At 47.3% G+C, this 18,656-nt stretch overlaps 1 protein-coding gene across 2 annotated transcripts in view; it reads left to right on the top strand.

The window, feature by feature from the left end:
• The first annotated feature begins 931 nt into the window (after nt 1-931).
• The window catches only part of p115 (General vesicular transport factor p115), a 764,785-nt gene continuing 747,060 nt past the window's right edge, over nt 932-18,656 (top strand). The window contains exon 1 of one of the 2 annotated variants that reach the window (XM_068380069.1): nt 932-1,371. In XM_068380069.1, coding sequence (XP_068236170.1) covers nt 1,294-1,371 — 78 coding nt within the window. In that variant the 5' untranslated portion in view covers nt 932-1,293. The remainder of the gene's footprint in view (nt 1,372-18,656) is intronic. The other variant, XM_068380070.1, reaches the window with a different exon arrangement.

The raw sequence follows: 18,656 nt of genomic DNA, 5'->3' as shown, positions 1-18,656 counted from the left end.
CTGTTCTTACTGGCATCCATCATAATTGTTTTGTAAAAGAGACTCATAGACTGGTGGTTCCATCAATGATAATGGTCAGAAATGAATAAATCGAGATAACCAGTTGAAAAAATATAAGATTCGTGTATCATATATTTATCGTACCCTGTAGGCTATCTCCACGAGAGATCGTGTATATTACTTGCAATATGCACGGCATTCGTACACTTGTTATTATTGTATTTTATTACTATGCAGTTAACTTTTACGGGAATATATATTGACCGAATATAGAGAGATACAATAAAATCGTTTGCGCTAAGTAATTATTTTACTCATTGACTCAATTAAAAACATTATATTATTTAGAATATGTAATTATTTTAATCATTGACTTAGTTAAAAAACATTATATTATTTAGAATATGTAATTATTTTACTCATTGACTCAATTAAAAACATTATATTATTTAGAATATGTAATTATTTTAATCATTGACTTAGTTAAAAAACATTATATTATTTAGAATATGTAATTATTTTACTCATTGACTCAATTAAAAACATTATATTATTTAGAATATGTAATTATTTTAATCATTGACTTAGTTAAAAAACATTATATTATTTAGAATATGTAATTATTTTACTCATTGACTCAATTAAAAACATTATATTATTTAGAATATGTAATTATTTTAATCATTGACTTAGTTAAAAAACATTATATTATTTAGAATATGTAATTATTTTACTCATTGACTCAATTAAAAACATTATATTATTTAGAATATGTAATTATTTTAATCATTGACTTAGTTAAAAAACATTATATTATTTAGAATATGTAATTATTTTACTCATTGACTCAATTAAAAACATTATATTATTCAGGATATGTAAACGCTCGACAGTCGCCAACGGCCGTCGTTTAATACTTGTGTCTTCTACGTGTAAGTAAACACAGACTACACACAGTCAAATCAGCTGGTGTGTAAAGTGAAATGAGTCGGAAAGTGTCTTACGAAGTCTTTAATTCATCGTTCGCCAATCGCCATAAGAAACAGGCGATACACGTTGAAAGCTATTAAGTTTAATAGGCGGAAAGAGATATTTCCAGTACAAGTATTATAAGAGTGAGTGAAATTTTTAACTGACAATTATAGGAGTCTGCCTGGCCTTATCAGAAAGACATTCACCTTAAGCCTAACCTGTCGTTCATGACAGCTTGGCGTATGCCCGAAATCAGTTAATCTCAGAATAAAAAAATAAAAATAAAAATAAACTAAGTAGCTGGACATTCAGTGGGAAGAGATGGACCTTTTCCGATCCGTCACCCAAACCGTACTTGGGACTCCTCAACCAGACCAACAACCGTCTGGTGCAGATACAGTAAGTTGAAGTAATGAACATAATCATTATGGATGAATATTATTATAATGGTTGTAGGTTATGGGTGAATGTATGATAGCAGCCATCTGTATGTATGATATACTAAGTATACGGCAGTGTAAGGGGGTTCGCAGGGTGATGTGAGCTCCCGTTAAGTAAGTAGATAAGGATGCAGCTTGTGGGTTAGGTTAGGTTAGGAAGTTGGTAATATTCCGGTAAAGTCCCACCCAGAGCCATTACTGCTTTGCCAGTATGTAGGAGCTTGATGTTTTTCTTTTTCGTGAGCGAAGCCATCACGTGGTGGAGCAAATACCATTTGATTTTGGTAATATTTTGATAGTGTAATGGTTTTTGCTCTGCCGTGCGCTCGCTTCGCTCGCGAAAAAGAAAAACTTTAAGCTCCTATGTACTGGTGAGCGGTAATAGTGCTGGGTAGGACTCTGCCAAAATATTACTGGGAAGTTTAGGTTAGTTGGTGTCCATTCTTTATGCACACGGGAGGAATTGACTGCTGATATACGAAGGCTCCGTAAGTTGGTTTGTCTTAGGAAGAGTTCAAATGTATAGCTTATGGTTAGGCTAGTTAGTTTCATTTATAAAAGTGCAATATCAGGGTTTAATTATAGAATGGTGTCATATCATTTAGGACACAAACTTGCATAATTGAGTAGAACTTTGCAAGTACACTATTTTGAATCGCGTATACTACTGGCGGAAACCTCTAATAATGAAGCTCCAGATTTTACTAGAAAATACCCATTTTGCTCCTTTTGTCATCTTATCACATGCCACAGGAGCCTCCTCCTACCCGGTAGTTGAGGAAAACGCTGATGGGTAGTGCTGTCTTAAGGTACCGTACTTTTTCAAATAGAGTAAAGGGCTCAACATTTTATATTTTACACTTCTTTATTATTTATTTTCAATATTGGAATATGCAATATAATCATAGCTCCTATTTTATTTATCATGTAAATAACAAAAGGTTAAGGTAGGAGCGTGTGTTTAATTTACACTATTTAGTCTAATCATTGAAAATGGAAGCCAAGTCCATGTTCGAATAGATGCTAGAGCGTGAAGCTACAACTCACCCTTTTATTAAGTGGGTATTCAGTATTCACTTCCTTAAGTTTGTATAATTGATAATTAACACTGCAATACTAGTCTATTGGGCTATCGAGCATAGAGAAACATGTTCTGCTTGCCAGAACATAGGAGCAATGAGATAGTGTTTAATTGCGAATACTGAATACAGCAGAGCAAAAATCAATAAATCATTAGCTCACTTGAGTGAGGAACTATTTGTAGTGCGATGAACACTGCTACGAACGACTCCATAGAGAATAGGATGAAAACTCCCGTTTTCTATACGTCCGAAAGTCCTGGCAAATAAAAGCTCCAGTGTTTTAACAGTGTCATTACTGTTAAAGAAGGTCCTCAACTTACAAATATTTGGAGATACAAATACAAATCCAACTAAAAATAACAGATAAATTAAGGAAATACTGTAATAAAATAATATCATAGTGTTTGATATACTGTAGTAAGCAAAATGACATTTGTGATAACCAGATATCTGTATCATATGAAACCCGATTATTTGTTGAATTTTCTAAATGGAAATCATAGGTATGGGCTTCAGGTTTAGCGAACCTTAGGCCAAAATTTAACGTAATTTGACTTACAAACAGCTTCTTGGAACCAATTAAGTTTTGTAAGTTGAGGTACAGTCATACCTCTCTTCACGAAAGACTCTGCTTATGAAATTTTCAAGCTACAAAACGAGATGCGAATATTTTTTACTCATTTTACGATAAATGTTTCACTTTAAGTAAAAAGATTTGCCAATCAGGCCGATAATAAAATAGTCACCCATCACAGAGTTGAAGAAAATGTGTTCAGACAACAGAAAATGTAGCTCTAGTCTATAATAGGGGTAACTATAATAGTACAGTACACATGGAAGTGTATATTTAGTATATGTAAAGTATTGTACTGTATGTATTGTATTATTTTCTATTTATTATTACATTATATTGTAATAACTATTCAATTTACAGGTATTAACATTTAGTTATTCCGTAACTAGAATACAAACCACGCTATTTAATAGGGGTATTACTTTCGGCGTAGCTGAAATGACGAGCAATTAATTTTTAACGAGGGTTAACTACCCACACCGCTAGTTAGCGGGGGGTAGGGAGGGGCTACTGCTCCCCCTCACACACCTGTGATTGAGCTCACTTTGCTTTCGGCTTGGATGGTGAACGGACATTGCTGTTCTTCATCTTCGCTGACAATTGGCAGCCATTAATGCTTTTTGTTTTCTCTTTTCTCTTAGACTGTGTGTGTGAAGTTGACTTCGGCGACCATGCTCACCTGCCCTGGACTCTCCGACCGTCCCTGTGGAACATTTATGTCGGCGGACGAGACTGATCCTCACGCCCTTTGTCCTTCTTGCAGAGGTCAACGGTGTGATAGTGTCAACAAGTGTAGGGAGTGGTCTTCCTCCCAGTGGGAGAGGTTTTCGCGACGGCCGAAGGAGAAGTCCAAGCGGGATATTTCTCCTTCGAAGGTTGCTTCGAAGGGAGGAAAACCCAAGGCCTCTTCTTCCATCGGTAAAACCTCCTCCGAAACTCCTACGCGGTCGGTCTCTTTCGAGAGACTGTCGAGTAGTAGCATAGACCAATTTATTTCTGATCAACCCCAGGTCTCGAGAGATGAGGTTGCTTCCCCTAGCGAAGCAGCACCACCTCTCCCCCTGGGGGAGGCCTTGTTACTAATGCCCGTGTTTCAGATTTGGTCCAACTTGGGGCTCACGGGGTCGCCCTCCAAGGAGGCATTGCTTGAGTTCATCTGCATGGGTGCTTCTGTCAAGCAATCGTCGTCGCCATCAGAGGTAGATCCCCTGACACTTGTCGACGTTGTTGTGTCAGAGGTGTCTCATGCGACATCACCCATCTCCTCTGCCACTCCAAACTCTACTGTAGCTGCTGACTTAGTTTCCCCCATTCCAGACCATCCTACTAGGGGGAAATTAAGTTCATCATCGGTCTCTCCTGCTAGTGTTTCTCTCCCTCGGGGGAGTTCACTTACAGAGACTCCTCTTCGGGGGACTGCTGACGGTCAGCTTGTTGATTCAACGACCCCCAGAGGACGCATCCGTCGGAAGGCTCGCCTTCCTCTTCACCTTAGAGGCCTTCCTTCACTTGCGGTGAGGAGACACCTCTTTGGTTAAACGTCTTCAATGCAGTCCCCTGCAGAGGAGCCTCTAGACCAATCATCCATCACTGCACCTGCAACCACTCTTGTGACTTTGGTCCTGGACCTCTATGCAGATCGTTCGCGATATCCTTCGGTGGATGGTCATCCTTTTAAAGGACACGTCGACCATCCATCCAACAGACCTGCCGACCTTCCATCGCCGTTTCTGTATGAGCCTAATAAAGCTCCACCAAAGTGCTCTATTGCGCGCCATCACCCTCGCCCTGCGCATCACGCGCCCTGACCAGCGCTCACCAGCAGCTCGTCATTCACCAACGCTTCGGAGCACCACCCATCCTGCTCGCCCTCACAAGGGGCAGCAACCTCACGCGCTTGTGCGCCAACATGCGCTTACGCACCAATGTGGTCTTCAGCGCTTTCCTGCACGCCATGCGCCCACGAGCCCACGATCACCTGCACAAACACGCTCAATGTCACCTACGCGCCAGCACACCACAGCGCACTTGCTCTCTCCTGTGTGCCAATGATTTCCTGCGCGCCAGCGCTCTCCTGCACCTATGCGCCCTGCACCGACAATCTCCTACGCGCTAGCACTCTCCTGTGCGCCAAATTTCTCCTACGTGCCAGTTACCTGCGCGCCAATGTTCTCCTGCGCAACAGTGCTCTCCTGCGCGCCAACCAACGCGCCATCACTCTCCTGCGTGCAAGTTCGTAGGTGAGGCGACAACCTTGTTGCCGTCACCTGCGCGCCAACTTTTACCTGCGCGCCAGCGCTCACCTGACCATGTGCACTCACCTGCGCGCACACACAGAAATGCATGAGCACGCTCTCTCTCTCCTACAGACGCGCGCCAACACTCCCGCGCGCTCATCATGATTCTCCTGCACGCCCGCGCTCACGCTAACATTCTCCTGCGTGTCCGCGCTCACGCTAACATTATCCTGTGCACGCGCTCTCTCTCTCCTACGGACGCACGCCAACACTCCCTCGCGCCAGCGCCATTATTCTCCCTCGCGCCAGTGCCAATATTCTCTCTCGCGCCAGCGCCATTATTCTCCCTCGCGCCAGCGCCAATATTCTCCCTCGCGCCAGCGCCAATATTCTCCCGCGCGCGAGCATGCGCACCAACAGGCACATCATCTGGCAAGGTCGCCATCGCCTCATTCCCCTCCCCGCAAGCACATACCATCGCGCATTGTGGGAGAAGGGAAGCATTTTCATGCAGAAGGGTTCAGGATCCTGAAGCTACATTGTAAGGCTAACCCACCTATTCCAGTAACTCCTCCCAGCAAACATTCGGTCCCTTTGCCTTCAGGGGATCTGTCTGACAGTCGTCTGTCAGCCAGCAGCCCTGGTTCAATGCCTTGATCAGAGCCATAACCCAGGCTTTCAAGCCTGTCCTGTCTGATCCCTCATCAGAGCGACCTATAGCTCTAGATCTAGGGCATGGAACCATGACTTCCTCTACCCCTTTGAAGAGGAAAAGAGGAGTTTCGGATGCGGTCACTTCCCCGAGGGCGAAACTGACTCCATGCAGACCATCGAGCAAGTTCTTCCTGCTCCTCAGAAAAACTCTCCATCCCTTTCCGACGAAGATCTCCCGTCACCAAGGGAACCACGCAAAGAGAGACTTTCCCCCATCGCACCAATGGAGGAAATCTCTCTTCACGCCGAGAGTTCCTCGCAGTCTGAGAACAGAAGGGACATGTCACACACATCGATGTTGGAGTCTTACCTCCTTCCCCGGAAGGAATTCAAAGACTTCAAAACCATGCCATAGTCCTCCACTAGGGCTAGGATGGAGCCAGCCACTCAGGGAATGTCCGCGACTCTCCCCAAGAAGAGCCTTTGGGGACAGAAGGAGACTTCGCTGCAAGTCCTACAACAGTAGGAGACCAGCAGGAGTCAGAACATGCATTCTGGCAGGTTCTGACTCTAATGAGGGTTCTCAACGGGTTTTCCGACCCAGAGATCCCCCCTCGAGAGGGCAAAGACATGGTCCTAGACTGCATCTTTGGTACTCAAAAACCCTCTAAGACCAGTGCAGCCCGGCACTGGTCTCAAGGGGTGAAGAGTACCAGGGACAAGATCGCCCAGCAGCTCCCCGAGATGTCCTCCTCGCGTACAGCAGAGGAGGTACTTCGAGATCTTGGAGGAGCCCAGTTCAGCTCTTCCTCTTCACCACTCGCTGGGAGAGCTAACCAGGGGAGTCCCTCTTGAGAGAGACTCCAACCGGCAGGTCTCGTTCTCGGCAGCTGATATCCTTAACCAGGAGAAGGTCACGAAGTATGCTATGCAAGCTACATTGTGGTTGGATATCTGGTTAGGGACCTTAAGTATCCTGATACGATCCGAGGATTTCTCAAAGGAACGTACCAGGAAAGCTATGGAAACCTTCCTTCTCTCAGGTACTCGCACGATCAAGTTTCTGGCCCACCAAGTCTTGAACTTGTGGGCAAATACCATCTTGAAACGTCGAGATGCGGTAGCTGAAAGGTTCCACCAGAAGGTCCCTAGCATCGAGATCAATAGGCTCGGACATTCCTCCATAGAGGGGTCTCATCTGTTTGAGTCTAAGGATGTGGAACATACAGCTGAGAGGTGGAGGAAGTCTCATCAAGACTCCCTCCTCCATAGGGCTTTAACGTCTAAGCCCTATAAACCTCCAACACCACAGCAGTCTCGTCCAACCAAGACCACAACGACGACAAAAACTGCAGCGAAGACAACAGTGTCTAAGCCCTTTCTTGTCAAAAACAGGAAAGGCAAAAAGTCCTCCAGGGGAGAGAAAAATCCTAGAGGGAGCAGCCGAGGCAGCAAACGCTAGGATAGGCAGTCCCCCTGCATTTCCACCAGTGGGGGGATGCTTATAAAGTTGCGCAAACAGGTGGAAGCAACTCTGGGCTGACTCCTGGACAATCTCTGTGATCAGTCTAGGATATCGTGTCCCGTTCATAACATCTCTACCTCCCCTGACCAGGAATCCATTGTCATTGAACTCCCTTGCCATGGGATCGGCAAGGGGGCAAGCCCTATGGGCAGAAGTCTAGACCCTATTGAAGAAGGGTGCTCTCCAAGAGGTCCTTGACGGATCCCCAGTCTTCTTCAGTCGACTCTTTCTTGTAAAGAAGGCATCTGGAGGCTGGAGACCAGTCATCGACCTCTCAGCTCTGAACAAGTTTGTCAAAAAAAACTCGGTTCAGCATGGAGACGGCAGACACGGTCAGACTAGCAGTAAGACCACAAGACTTCATGTGCACACTGGACCTAAAAGACGCGTACTTCCAGATCCCAGTCCATCCGTCTTCAAGGAAGTACAGTACTTAAGATTCAGCCTAGACAAAAAAATATACCAGTTCAAGGTGCTGTGCTTCGGTCTTTCCACAACACCACAAGTCTTCACCAGAGTGCTTACCCTAGTGTCATCTTGGGCACACAGGATTGGCATCCGTCTCCTCCGTTATCTGGACGACTGGCTAATCCTAGCAGACTCGGTGTCAACCCTTCTTCAACACCGAGACAAACTTCTGAGACTGCCAGGATCTGGGGATCATGGTAAATCTCGAGAAGTCCTCTCTGCTTCTCACTCAAAGACTGGTATACTTAGGCATGATTGTAGACACCATTCTCCACAAAGCCTCCCCATCAGACGACAGGATAGCAAGGCTGAGAAAGGTCGCAAGACCTTTTCTCAAACGAGAAGAACTCCCAGCCCAATCGTGGCTACGTCTCCTCGGTCACCTTTCACCGCTGGCCCGTCTGGTTCCCAACGGTCGCCTCAGGATGAGATCCCTCCAGTGGCGACTCGAGTCCCGGTGGAATCAAGCACACGACTCCCCGGATATCCAGATCCCCTTGTGACCTGGGGAACTGAGTCCTCCAGTGGTGGGTGACAGACGAGAATCTACGAAAGGAAGTGGACCTTCTCATCCTCCCCCCGGATTTGATGCTGTTTTCAGACGCTTCAAAAAAAGGGTGGGGGGCCCCACGTGCTGCACCACATAAATATCCTAGAGATTAAGGCTGTCTTTCTGGCCCTTCAACAGTTCCAACAGTTCCTGGTAAGTCACTCTCTGGTGGTGATGAGCGACAACACCACAGTAGTGGCCTACATCAACAAACAAGGAGGTACTTTTTCGCAGCAACTATCCCATCTAGCAGTAGAGATACTGAGATGGGCCGAAATCCACTCGATACCACTATCGGCACGCTTCATTCCGGGCAAAAGGAATGTGCTCGCCGACAACCTGAGCAGAGCATCTCAGATAGTGAGTACCAAGTGGTCTTTGGATCATCTAGTAGCCAACAAAGTCCTGACTTTGTGGGGTTCTCCAAGCGTGGACCTCTTTGCAACGGCCCTGAACTTCCGGCTCCCGCTGTACTGTTCCCCAGTCCCAGACCCCAACGCTCTCTGGCAAGATGCTTTCCAACAACGGTGGGACAACATCGACATTTACGCCTTTCCCCCGTTCTGTCTGATGAGGAGGGTGCTCAGCAAGACAAGAACATCGGTCAATCTTTCAATGACCCTCATAGCTCCGCTATGGCATCACGCGGAATGGTTCCCGGACCTTCTGCAACTCCTAACGGAGCCTCCAAGAGAACTCCCTCCATGACAAAATCTACTCAAACAACCACATGCCAATATCTTCCACAAAGCCGTAGCTTCGCTACGACTTCACGCCTGAAGACTATCCAGCATCTCCTCTCTGAGAGAGGATTTTCGCAACAAGTTGCGATTAGGATGTCTGGACATCTGCGAAAATCATCAGCAGCAGTCTACCAGGCAAAGTGGAAAGTCTTCTGTGGTTGGTGTCGTTGAATGAATATTGCTCCCCTTGATGCCACTATTCCAGCAATAGCGTAGGTCCTTGTGCACTTGGAGTAGGAAATGCTCCTCTTGGTTTCGGCAGTCTTGCTTTTAAGCTGAATGGAGTAGATATTTCCTCTTCGCTGGAACTTTCTCTTCTCATATGAAGTTATGAACTTACCTGTCTCCAGTCAGAAGTGAGACCTCCTCCTTGGATATGGTTCGGGTTCTTCAGTCTCTGAAGGGTTCCCCCTACGAACCATTATGCCAGGCAACAGATTGCCACTTCACTCTGAAGATGGTGTCCCTACTCACTTTGGGTTTGGCCAAAGGAGTTAGTGAACTTGGTCTCTTGTGTGACATTGCCCGTTCAAGGGGATGGGGAGAGATAAGCCTCAGCTTTGCCACTGAGTTTATTGCTAAGACTTGGAATTCAGGGGTTGCGGATCGTAGATTCGATTCCTTCTGGATAAAGAGTCTCTGTTCAGTAACAGATGACCCAGACCAACTGTTACTATGCCAAATAAGGAGTTGGAGGTATTATCTCAAAAGCACATCCGCAGCTCGCCCCCCGAGTGCCAGCAACCACCATTAAAATATGGGAAATGAATATAAAAAGAAACACGAAAAAACACAATACGTTTATTCACAAACTTATAAAGAAAATCAACGTTACTAATTCGTTTACTTTAACTAACAATTGTTCCGTAACCGAAATACAAACCACACTATTTACATAGGGTATTACTTTCGGCGTAGCTGAATGACAAGCCATTAGATTTTTAACGAGGGTTAATTACCACCTCGCTAGTTAGTGAGGGGGTAGGGGGGGGTAGCCAGCTACCCCTCCCCCCTCACACACCGGTGAACTGATTCACTTCGCTTTTGGCTCGGGTGTTGGTCAGACGTGTCTGCTCTCACCCTCGCATATTGACAGCCTTGATCTTTTTTGCTTTTTCTTTCAGTTGTGTGCTTTGAAGTTGGCCTCTCTCTTTATCATGCGGAAGTGCCCTGGTTTACCCGACCGCCCTTGCGGGACTTTTATGTCGGCGGTCGAGACGGGCCCTCACACCTTGTGTCCGTTCTGCAGAGGTCAACAGTGTGATAAAGACAAAGTGTGCAGGGAGTGGTCTACCTCCCAGTAGGAGAGGTTTTCCCGGCGACGGAAGAAGTCTAAGCGGGATCTTTCTCCTTCAAGGGTTTCCTTGAAAAAGGAAAATTCCAGGGACTCCTCTTCCGTTGCCTGAACCTCCTCCGAAGCTCCCACTCGATCGGTCTCTCGTGAGAGGCCGTCGAGTGGTATTGTAGGCCGTTCTTTTGTTGACCGATCTCCTGATCTGGGCTTAGGCAAGAAGTCTCATCTTTCTCCTTCTCGCCAACGATCACCTGCGTGCCCTCGGAACTCGCCCTCTTGTCAGCCATCATGCGCAGTCACCCTCGCGCGCACAGGTTCCAGCCTCTACCGTGCGCACTTCCAGAGTTGGATGAGACACTACGCGCCCACGAGCAGTCTCCTTCACGCGCTTCTACGCCTGCTGGTTCTGCGCCCCATCTGTCTTCTCCAGACCGCGCGCTCCATCGCCTGTGCGCCACCACTCTCCAGCACGCTCGCGCACCCTCGAGCCCGCTCGTAGGAGATCACCTGATCGCCCACTCGCAACCTCACCTGTACGCAGTCGCTCGCCTACACGCCATCGCTCACCTGCGCGCCGTCATTCTCTTGGTCGCAGACACTCGCCCACGCGCACTCTTGCCCGCCCGCCCACGCGCCTCCTCGCCCGCTCTTTCACCTCCGCGCGCCCGCGCGAACCTGGGATTGTTCCATCGCGCGAGCGCCAGCGTGAGCCCATGCGCGAGCTTCCTAGCAAGCCCTCAGGAGCATGAGCAGTAAGGTCATCTTCTTTCCCGGTCACCCCCCCGCAAGCGCAGAACAGCGCACTCGCAGGAGGAGGGGAAGTCTTCAGAGAGGTCTAGGCACCCATCTTCTTCTTTTTCCTTTCAGGCAGGCCCTGTGGTATCTACTCCGAAGGATCGCCCGATCCCCTTCCCTCCAGTGGGAGTCTGACACTGCGTCTGTCAGTCAGCAGCCGTGGTTTGGGTCCCTTATCAGACCTGTCGTCCAGGCTGTTAAGCCCGCCTTCGCAGATTTGAGTCTCAAACCAACGACAGCTTCGACCCCACTGAAGAGGAAGAGAGGAGTAGAGATTGTGGTGACTTCTCCCAGGGTCAAGCTGGCTCTGAAGAAGTCCGTAAGACAGGCTCCTTCCCCCCCTCAGACGTTCTCTCCTTCCCCGGTGGACGAAGACTTTCCGTCCTTAGGGGAATCTACCGAGGTGAGATCTTCTCCCACCGCACCAATGGGAGAGACCCCACCGCGAGTAGGAGAATCGCCCCGTGTTGGGGCGGAGAAGAGCCCTCAGACTTCTTTGCTGGAGTCCTGCATCCCTCCTAGAAGGGAACCGAAGGACTCGAAGACTATCCCGAAGTCTTCCTCCAGAATTCGACCAGAGCCAGCGAGACCCCAGGAGAACGTCCACGTGTTCCCCCAAGTAGAGCATTTGGGGACAGGAGACTGCTGCCAGTTCACCAGGAGGAGAGCAGCATGAGTCAGAGCATGCCTTCTGGCAAGTCTTGACTCTGATGAGGCATCTCAACAAGTTCCAAGGACCCGGAGACTGCCCCTCTTGAAGGCAAGGATACGGTCCTGGACCAAGTCTTTGGCACTCAGAAACCCTCTAAGGCCAGTGTGGCTCTGCCTTGGTCTCAAGGGGTGAAGAGTGCCAGGGATAAGGTTGAGGGCCAGCTCTCCGAGCTCGCCTCCTCCAGCCGTTCCTCTGCTGGCAACAAGCTCTTCCCACCTCCTCATGTCCAACAGAGGAGGTATTTTGAGATCATGGAGGAGCCTTGTTTAGTTCTTCCGCTCCACCACTCTGTGGAAGAGCTTACCAGGGGTCTCTCTCTTGAGAGACTCTCCAGCCGGCAGGTGACATTCTTGGCAACAGAGATCCTGAGTCAGGAGAAGGTCGCAAAGTGTGCCATGCAGGCCACTTCGTGGCTGGATGTCTGGCTGGTGTCTCTGGGCATCCTACTGCGATCCGAGGATCTGTCCAAGGAGAGCACCAGGAAAGCCTTGGAGACCTTCCTCCTCTCGGGGACACGCACCATCGAGTTTCTGGCCCACCAAGTTTCGAACTTGTGGGCAAACTCGATCCTGAAACGACGTGATGCAGTGGCTGAGAGGTTCCACTCGAAGGTCCCAGACTGTGGATGTCTGCAAGCTCAGACACTCTTCCATCCTAGGAAAGAGTCTGTTTGAGCCCAAGGATGTGGAACAGGCAGCTGAGAGGTGGAGAAAATCGAACCATGATTCGCTTCTCCAAAGGGCTCTTACATCTAAGCCCTACAAACCTTCAGCACCTCAACAACCTCGCCAGTCCAAGTCGACGAAACCGGCAGCGGCAGCAAAGACTACGGTATCCAAGCAGCAGCTCTTTCCTTTCAAAGACAAGAAGGGCAGAATGTCCTCCAGGGGAGGCAAGAATCCTAGAGGGAGCGGCCGAGGCCGCAAACGCTAGGATTGGCAGTCTCCCTGCATGTCCACCAGTGGGGGGATGCCTACAAAGTTGTGCATTCAGGTGGCAGCAACTCGGGCCGATTCCTGGACGATCTCCGTGATCAGTCAAGGATATTGCGTCCCGTTCATAACATCTCTTCCTCCCCTGACAGCGAATCCAGTGTCGTTGGGCTCCTATGCCATGGGATCGGTAAAGGGGCTAGCCCTACGGGCAGAAGTCGAGACCATGCTCAAGAAGGATGGTCTCCAGGAGGTCGTTGACGGGTCCCCAGGCTTCTTCAGTCGACTCTTTCTTGTAAAGAAGGCATCTGGAGGCTGGAGACCAGTCATCGACCTCTCGGATCTGAACAAGTTTGTCAAACAAACTCCGTTCAGCATGGAGACAGCACACAGGGTCAGACTTGCAGTGAGACTGCAAGACTTCGTGTGTACACTGGATCTGAAGGACGCATACTTCCAGATCCCAATCCATCCATCTTCCAGGAAGTACTTGAGATTCAGCCTAGACAACAAGATCTACTAGTTCAAGGTTCTGTTTCGGTCTCTCCACAGCACCTCAGGTATTCACCAGAGTGTTCACACTGATATCCTCGTGGGCACACAGGATCAGCATCCATCTCCTCCACTATCTGGATGACTGGCTGATCCTGGCAGACTCGGAGTCGACCCTTCTTCGACACCGAAACAAGCTTCTGGGACTTTGCCAAGATCTAGGGATCATGGTAAATCTCGAGAGGTCTTCTCTGCTTCCATCTCAACGACTGGTATAACTAGGCATGATATTGGATACCAATCTCCACAAAGCCTTTCCATCAGACGACAGGATAGCAAGGCTGAGGAGGGTCGTAGATCCTTTCCTCGGCCGAGAAGAGCTTCCAGCCCAATCGTGGTTACTTCTTCTAGGTCACCTTTCCTCCTTGGCTCGTCTAGTTCCAAACGGCCGCCTCAGGAAGAGATCCCTGCAATGGCGGCTCAAGTCCCGGTGGAATCAAGGCCACGACCCCTCGGACATTATGGGCCCTGCGGAACGGACGGACCTTCAGTGGTGGGTGACAGATGAAAACCTCCGAGTGGATCTTCTCGTCCTCCCCCTGGATTTGATGCTGTTTTCGTACGCCTCAAAAGAATGGTGGGGGGCCCACGTTCTGAACCACAGGACTTCAGGCCTATGGTCAGAATCAGTAAAGTACCTCCACATAAATCTGCTAGAAATGAAGGCCGTATATCTGGCACTTCAACAGTTCCAACAGACCCTGGCGGGTCACTCCGTAGTGGTGATGAGCGACAGCACCATGGTAGTGGCTTACATCAACAAGCAGGGAGATACCTTTACACAACAGCTATCCCATCTTGCAGTAGAGATACTGAGATGGACCGAAGTCCTTTCGATTTCACTATCGGCTCGCTTCATTCCGGGCAAGAGGAATGTGCTCGCCGACAGTCTGAGCAGAGCATCGCAGATAGTGAGTACCGAGTGGTCTTTGGATCCTCTAGTAGCCAACAAAGTCCTGACTTTGTGGGGTTCCCCGACGGTGGACCTGTTTGCGACAGCCTTGAACTTCAAGCTTCCGCGGTACTGTTCCCCAGTTCCTGACCCCAAGGCACTCTGCAAGATGTCTTCCAACAACGGTGGGACAACATCGACGTTTACACCTTCCCACCGTTCTGTCTGATGAGAAGGGTGCTCAACAAGACCAGACTATCGGTCAACCTGTCAATGACCTTAATAGCTCCGTTATGGCATCATGCAGAGTGGTTCCCGGACCTTCTGCAGCTCCTGACGGAACTCCCGAGAGAACTTCCACCACGACACGAGCTACTCAAGCAACCACACTGCAACATCTTCCACAAAGCCGTAGCATCGCTTCGGCTTCACGCCTGGAGACTATCCAGCATCTCCTCACAGAGAGAGGCTTTTCGCAATAAGTTCCGGAAAGGATGTCTCGACACCTGCGTAAGTCATCCGCAGGGGTCTACCAGGCGAAGTGTAGTCTTTTCTGTGGTTGGTGTCGTGGAAGGGGTATCTCTCCACTCGATGCCACTATTCCAGCAATAGCGGAGTTTCTTGTGTATTGCGGGAAGAAATGCGCCTTTCAGTCTCGGCAGTGAAAGGCTATCGCTCAGCCTTAAGTTTGGCCTTCAGGCTGAAAGGGGACATTTCCTCCTCGCTGGAACTTTCTCTACTCATACAAAGCTACGAGCTTACCTGCCCTCAGTCGGAAGTGAGACCTCCTCCATGGAACGTGGTTCGAGTCCTCAGGTCTCTTAAGAGACCTCCGTTCGAACCATTACGCCAGGATTTTGATCGTCACCTGACTTGGAAGACGGTGTTCCTAATCGCTTTGGCCTCAGCCAAGCGAGTCAGTGAACTTCATGGTCTCTTGTACGATGTCGCCCATTCAAGGGGATGGGGGTAGGTAACGTTCAGGTTCGTCCCTGAGTTTGTGGCTAAGACTCAAAATCCTGGGATTCCGGACCCATGGTTCGACTCCTTCCGGATTTCGAGTCTCTGTTCTGTAACAGATGACCTAGACCATCTCCTACTGTGCCCAGTAAGGAGTCTGAGGCTCTATCTTAAGAGAACAGCTGCAGTTCGTCCTCGAGTGCAAGCATTGTTTGTGAGCACAGGGAGGACGAAGAGGAGGGTCACTAAGAACACCATCTCAGCATGGATTCGTAGGGTGATCCACCATTCCCTGAATCCAGACCCTCCTCCGTCACGTCGCCCTAGAGCACACGATGTCAGAGGCATCGCTACGTCCCTGGCATTAAAGAGAAATTACTCAGTGACGCAGGTTCTACAAGCTGGGGTCTGGAAGCGTCAAACGACCTTTACGGCCCACTACCTGCAGGACGTGACCCATAGGAGGCTCGATACGTTCTCTATCGGCCCTGTGGTGGCTGCACAACAGCTGGTCTAACCTCAGGCTCCTTAGTGGACAAGTAGCAGAAGGTTGAGGGTATTGTTACCCAGTTTTAGTCTGCATGAATGAAAAAGTATGTCTGACCCTTATTCTTTTCTTCATCCTCCCCTCTCTTGGGGAAAGCAGCATCCTGGGTTCTCTGCATAGCTGACCTCAAACCACTGCAGGTAAACCATGCTTCCTTGTGTTCCTAGTATTAGAATAATACTGTCGCGTCCCCCATACCCTGACGAGGTGTTATTGGGAACGTCCAATCATAGGATTCCAGGTCAACTTCTTAGGACGAGTCACACTCCATTCCTTCACACACAAGCTTATGTAGGCCGCACGTTCCTTGCTGAGCAAGGGACTTGCGAGGTGCAGGGACTCCTTTTCTCGAGTACTATATACTCGGATCCTGAGTCCCCGGGCAAAGCCAAAGCCAGTAAGACTGGGACTTACCACCGTACCTAAGGGTTGAGTCACCCTATGTAAATAGCGTGGTTTGTATTTCGGTTACGGAACAAATGACAAATTCGTAGATAATTTGTATTTTTCCTAACCATACAAACCTTAGCTATTTACACATACTTGCCCGCCAACCCTTTCCCCCGTGAAGTCCTACCTCTAAGCGAAGTGAATCATTTCACCGGTGTGTGTTAACCCTCGTTAAAAATCTAATGGCTCGTCATTCAGCTACGCCGAAAGTAATACCCTATGTTGTTAGATTTATCTCTAACTGGCATCAAATTAGGAGTAAGTCTTTATTTATCAACTTACCTGCACTGTAAAATGTTGCAATAATCTTGAAAACTGTTGGAACATAAAAGTTCACTCTTTAATGGAGGGAACACGCGTTCCAAGGAATGTGGCCGTCTTCAGGGTATAACGATTTGAGCTCAACTGACTCTTCCAGTTTGATTCAACTTGAAAACGACTCCCGTTTTCTTTCCTTTGTTCGAATACTCTCGAACATTCGTTGAAAAATAAAGACGGGAAATCAAAACTGTTTCCTTATAAGGAATACATTTAACATTTAATTAGTTAATTCAATTAGAATACAAAAAAAAGGGGAAAGTTAAACATTTACATTTAATATTAACAAAAGGCAATCATTCAGTTTACTTATCGCCCATGCCCGAACACCAAAACAAAACAAAAAGTAAGAACGACTTAACTAGTCAATTCGACTATTTCCCATGAATGTAATTACCATTCTCCAATCAACTATTTCTACAATGTAAATAGCTAAGGTTTGTATGGTTAGGAAAAATACAAATTACAGTGAACCCTCGCTACTCTGCGGTTCGACCATCGCGGATTCACCACTTCGCGGATTTTTTTCATAACCCATATATATACATATCGCGGATTTTCCGGAAATTTCTAAAATACCGCGACATCTGAAGACCCCAAATACGATATTTCGTTACCTGTAATTCCATTAATACTGTAATTAGTAATATCTGCTCTTACTGATTGTTCATTGCATTACATATGACATATAATTAAACACAGAAAGAAATAAAACACGAAAAGAGAATGTGATCATACGATAATTCAGTACTGTATACAGTACGTAGTAAAATTAAATCGAACATGAAACGCAAATCAGATACATTCATACCATATTAGAATGGTGTAAGGGTGCTGATGGCTACTAGTGTACTGTACTACAAATGTAATGGATGTGCTTCTTTTCCATGAATCTTTTGTATGTATACGTACGTAGTACTGCATCCAATAATATTCTTTGTTGCAAAAAATCACATTTCGAATAAGCGTACGAGAGAGAGAGAGAGAGAGATAGAGAGAGAGAGAGAGAGAGAGAGAGACACATCCTACAACAAAAGCGTAAAATAGCGTACGTAAAGCTGTAATATTATTATTGTTATTATTATTATTATTGTTGTTGTTGTTAATAAAATTATTATTGTTATTATTATTATCATTATTACTGTAGTACATGCTTTAAGTGTTCTGTACATTAAAGGGTAGTTTGTTAACAGTACTACGTACAAGGGAAGGTTTTAAGTGTCTGAATATACATGTTAAATAAAGAGGTAAATATGGTGTCACTACTTCGCGGATTTTCACCTATCGCGGCCGGGTCTGGAACCTATCTACCGCGATAAACGAGGGTTCACTGTATCTACGAATTTGTCATATTAGATCAATCAAAACATCAATAGAAAAGGGGAACAGTCAGTAAGGTAGAAATACTTATGGAATAGTTTACTGCAGCCGCTGAGACGATACTGGTACGGAGACTTCAGGCTTGAGAACGTTGCAGAAGGGCGGCTGAAGTTCAGATGAAACTGGCACGATGACCGGATTCGAAGACGTCACAGAAAGGGGGGCATCAAGATGGGACATCAGAATTCTTCTTCAAGAATTTGATGATAGTGTTGAACTAGGGCAGGCTGAAGGCAGTGTTGGCTAGCCTACAGTACTTCTTGTCACAAGCAGGGAGGGATGGCTGCTTCAATTTGTCTCTTCTTTTCAGCCATAACAGGACTTGGGAGATATTCATTTGTTGTCTGAAGGGAAGGTTAGAATCTGGCTCTTTCAGATGTCTGGTCTTATCTGCTTCTTATCTCGTTAGGACTTGGTTCTCATCTACTTCGGACATAGTTCCTCTCTTGTCTTATGTCCTGTCCTATCTCTCCTGGAGAATCTCTTCTTGAAGTTTATATACCAATGTATGGGCAGAGTTAATTACATTGGGGAGTGGTCATTTCAACAGAAGGCATTTTTTCAATAATTCTGCGTCTC

This window comes from Palaemon carinicauda, chromosome 9 (genome assembly GCF_036898095.1).
Source record: "Palaemon carinicauda isolate YSFRI2023 chromosome 9, ASM3689809v2, whole genome shotgun sequence".
Classification (NCBI taxonomy): domain Eukaryota; kingdom Metazoa; phylum Arthropoda; class Malacostraca; order Decapoda; family Palaemonidae; genus Palaemon; species Palaemon carinicauda.
The sequence above is the reverse complement of the archived record's forward strand: the minus strand, read 5'-3'. Positions and strand labels throughout refer to the sequence as shown.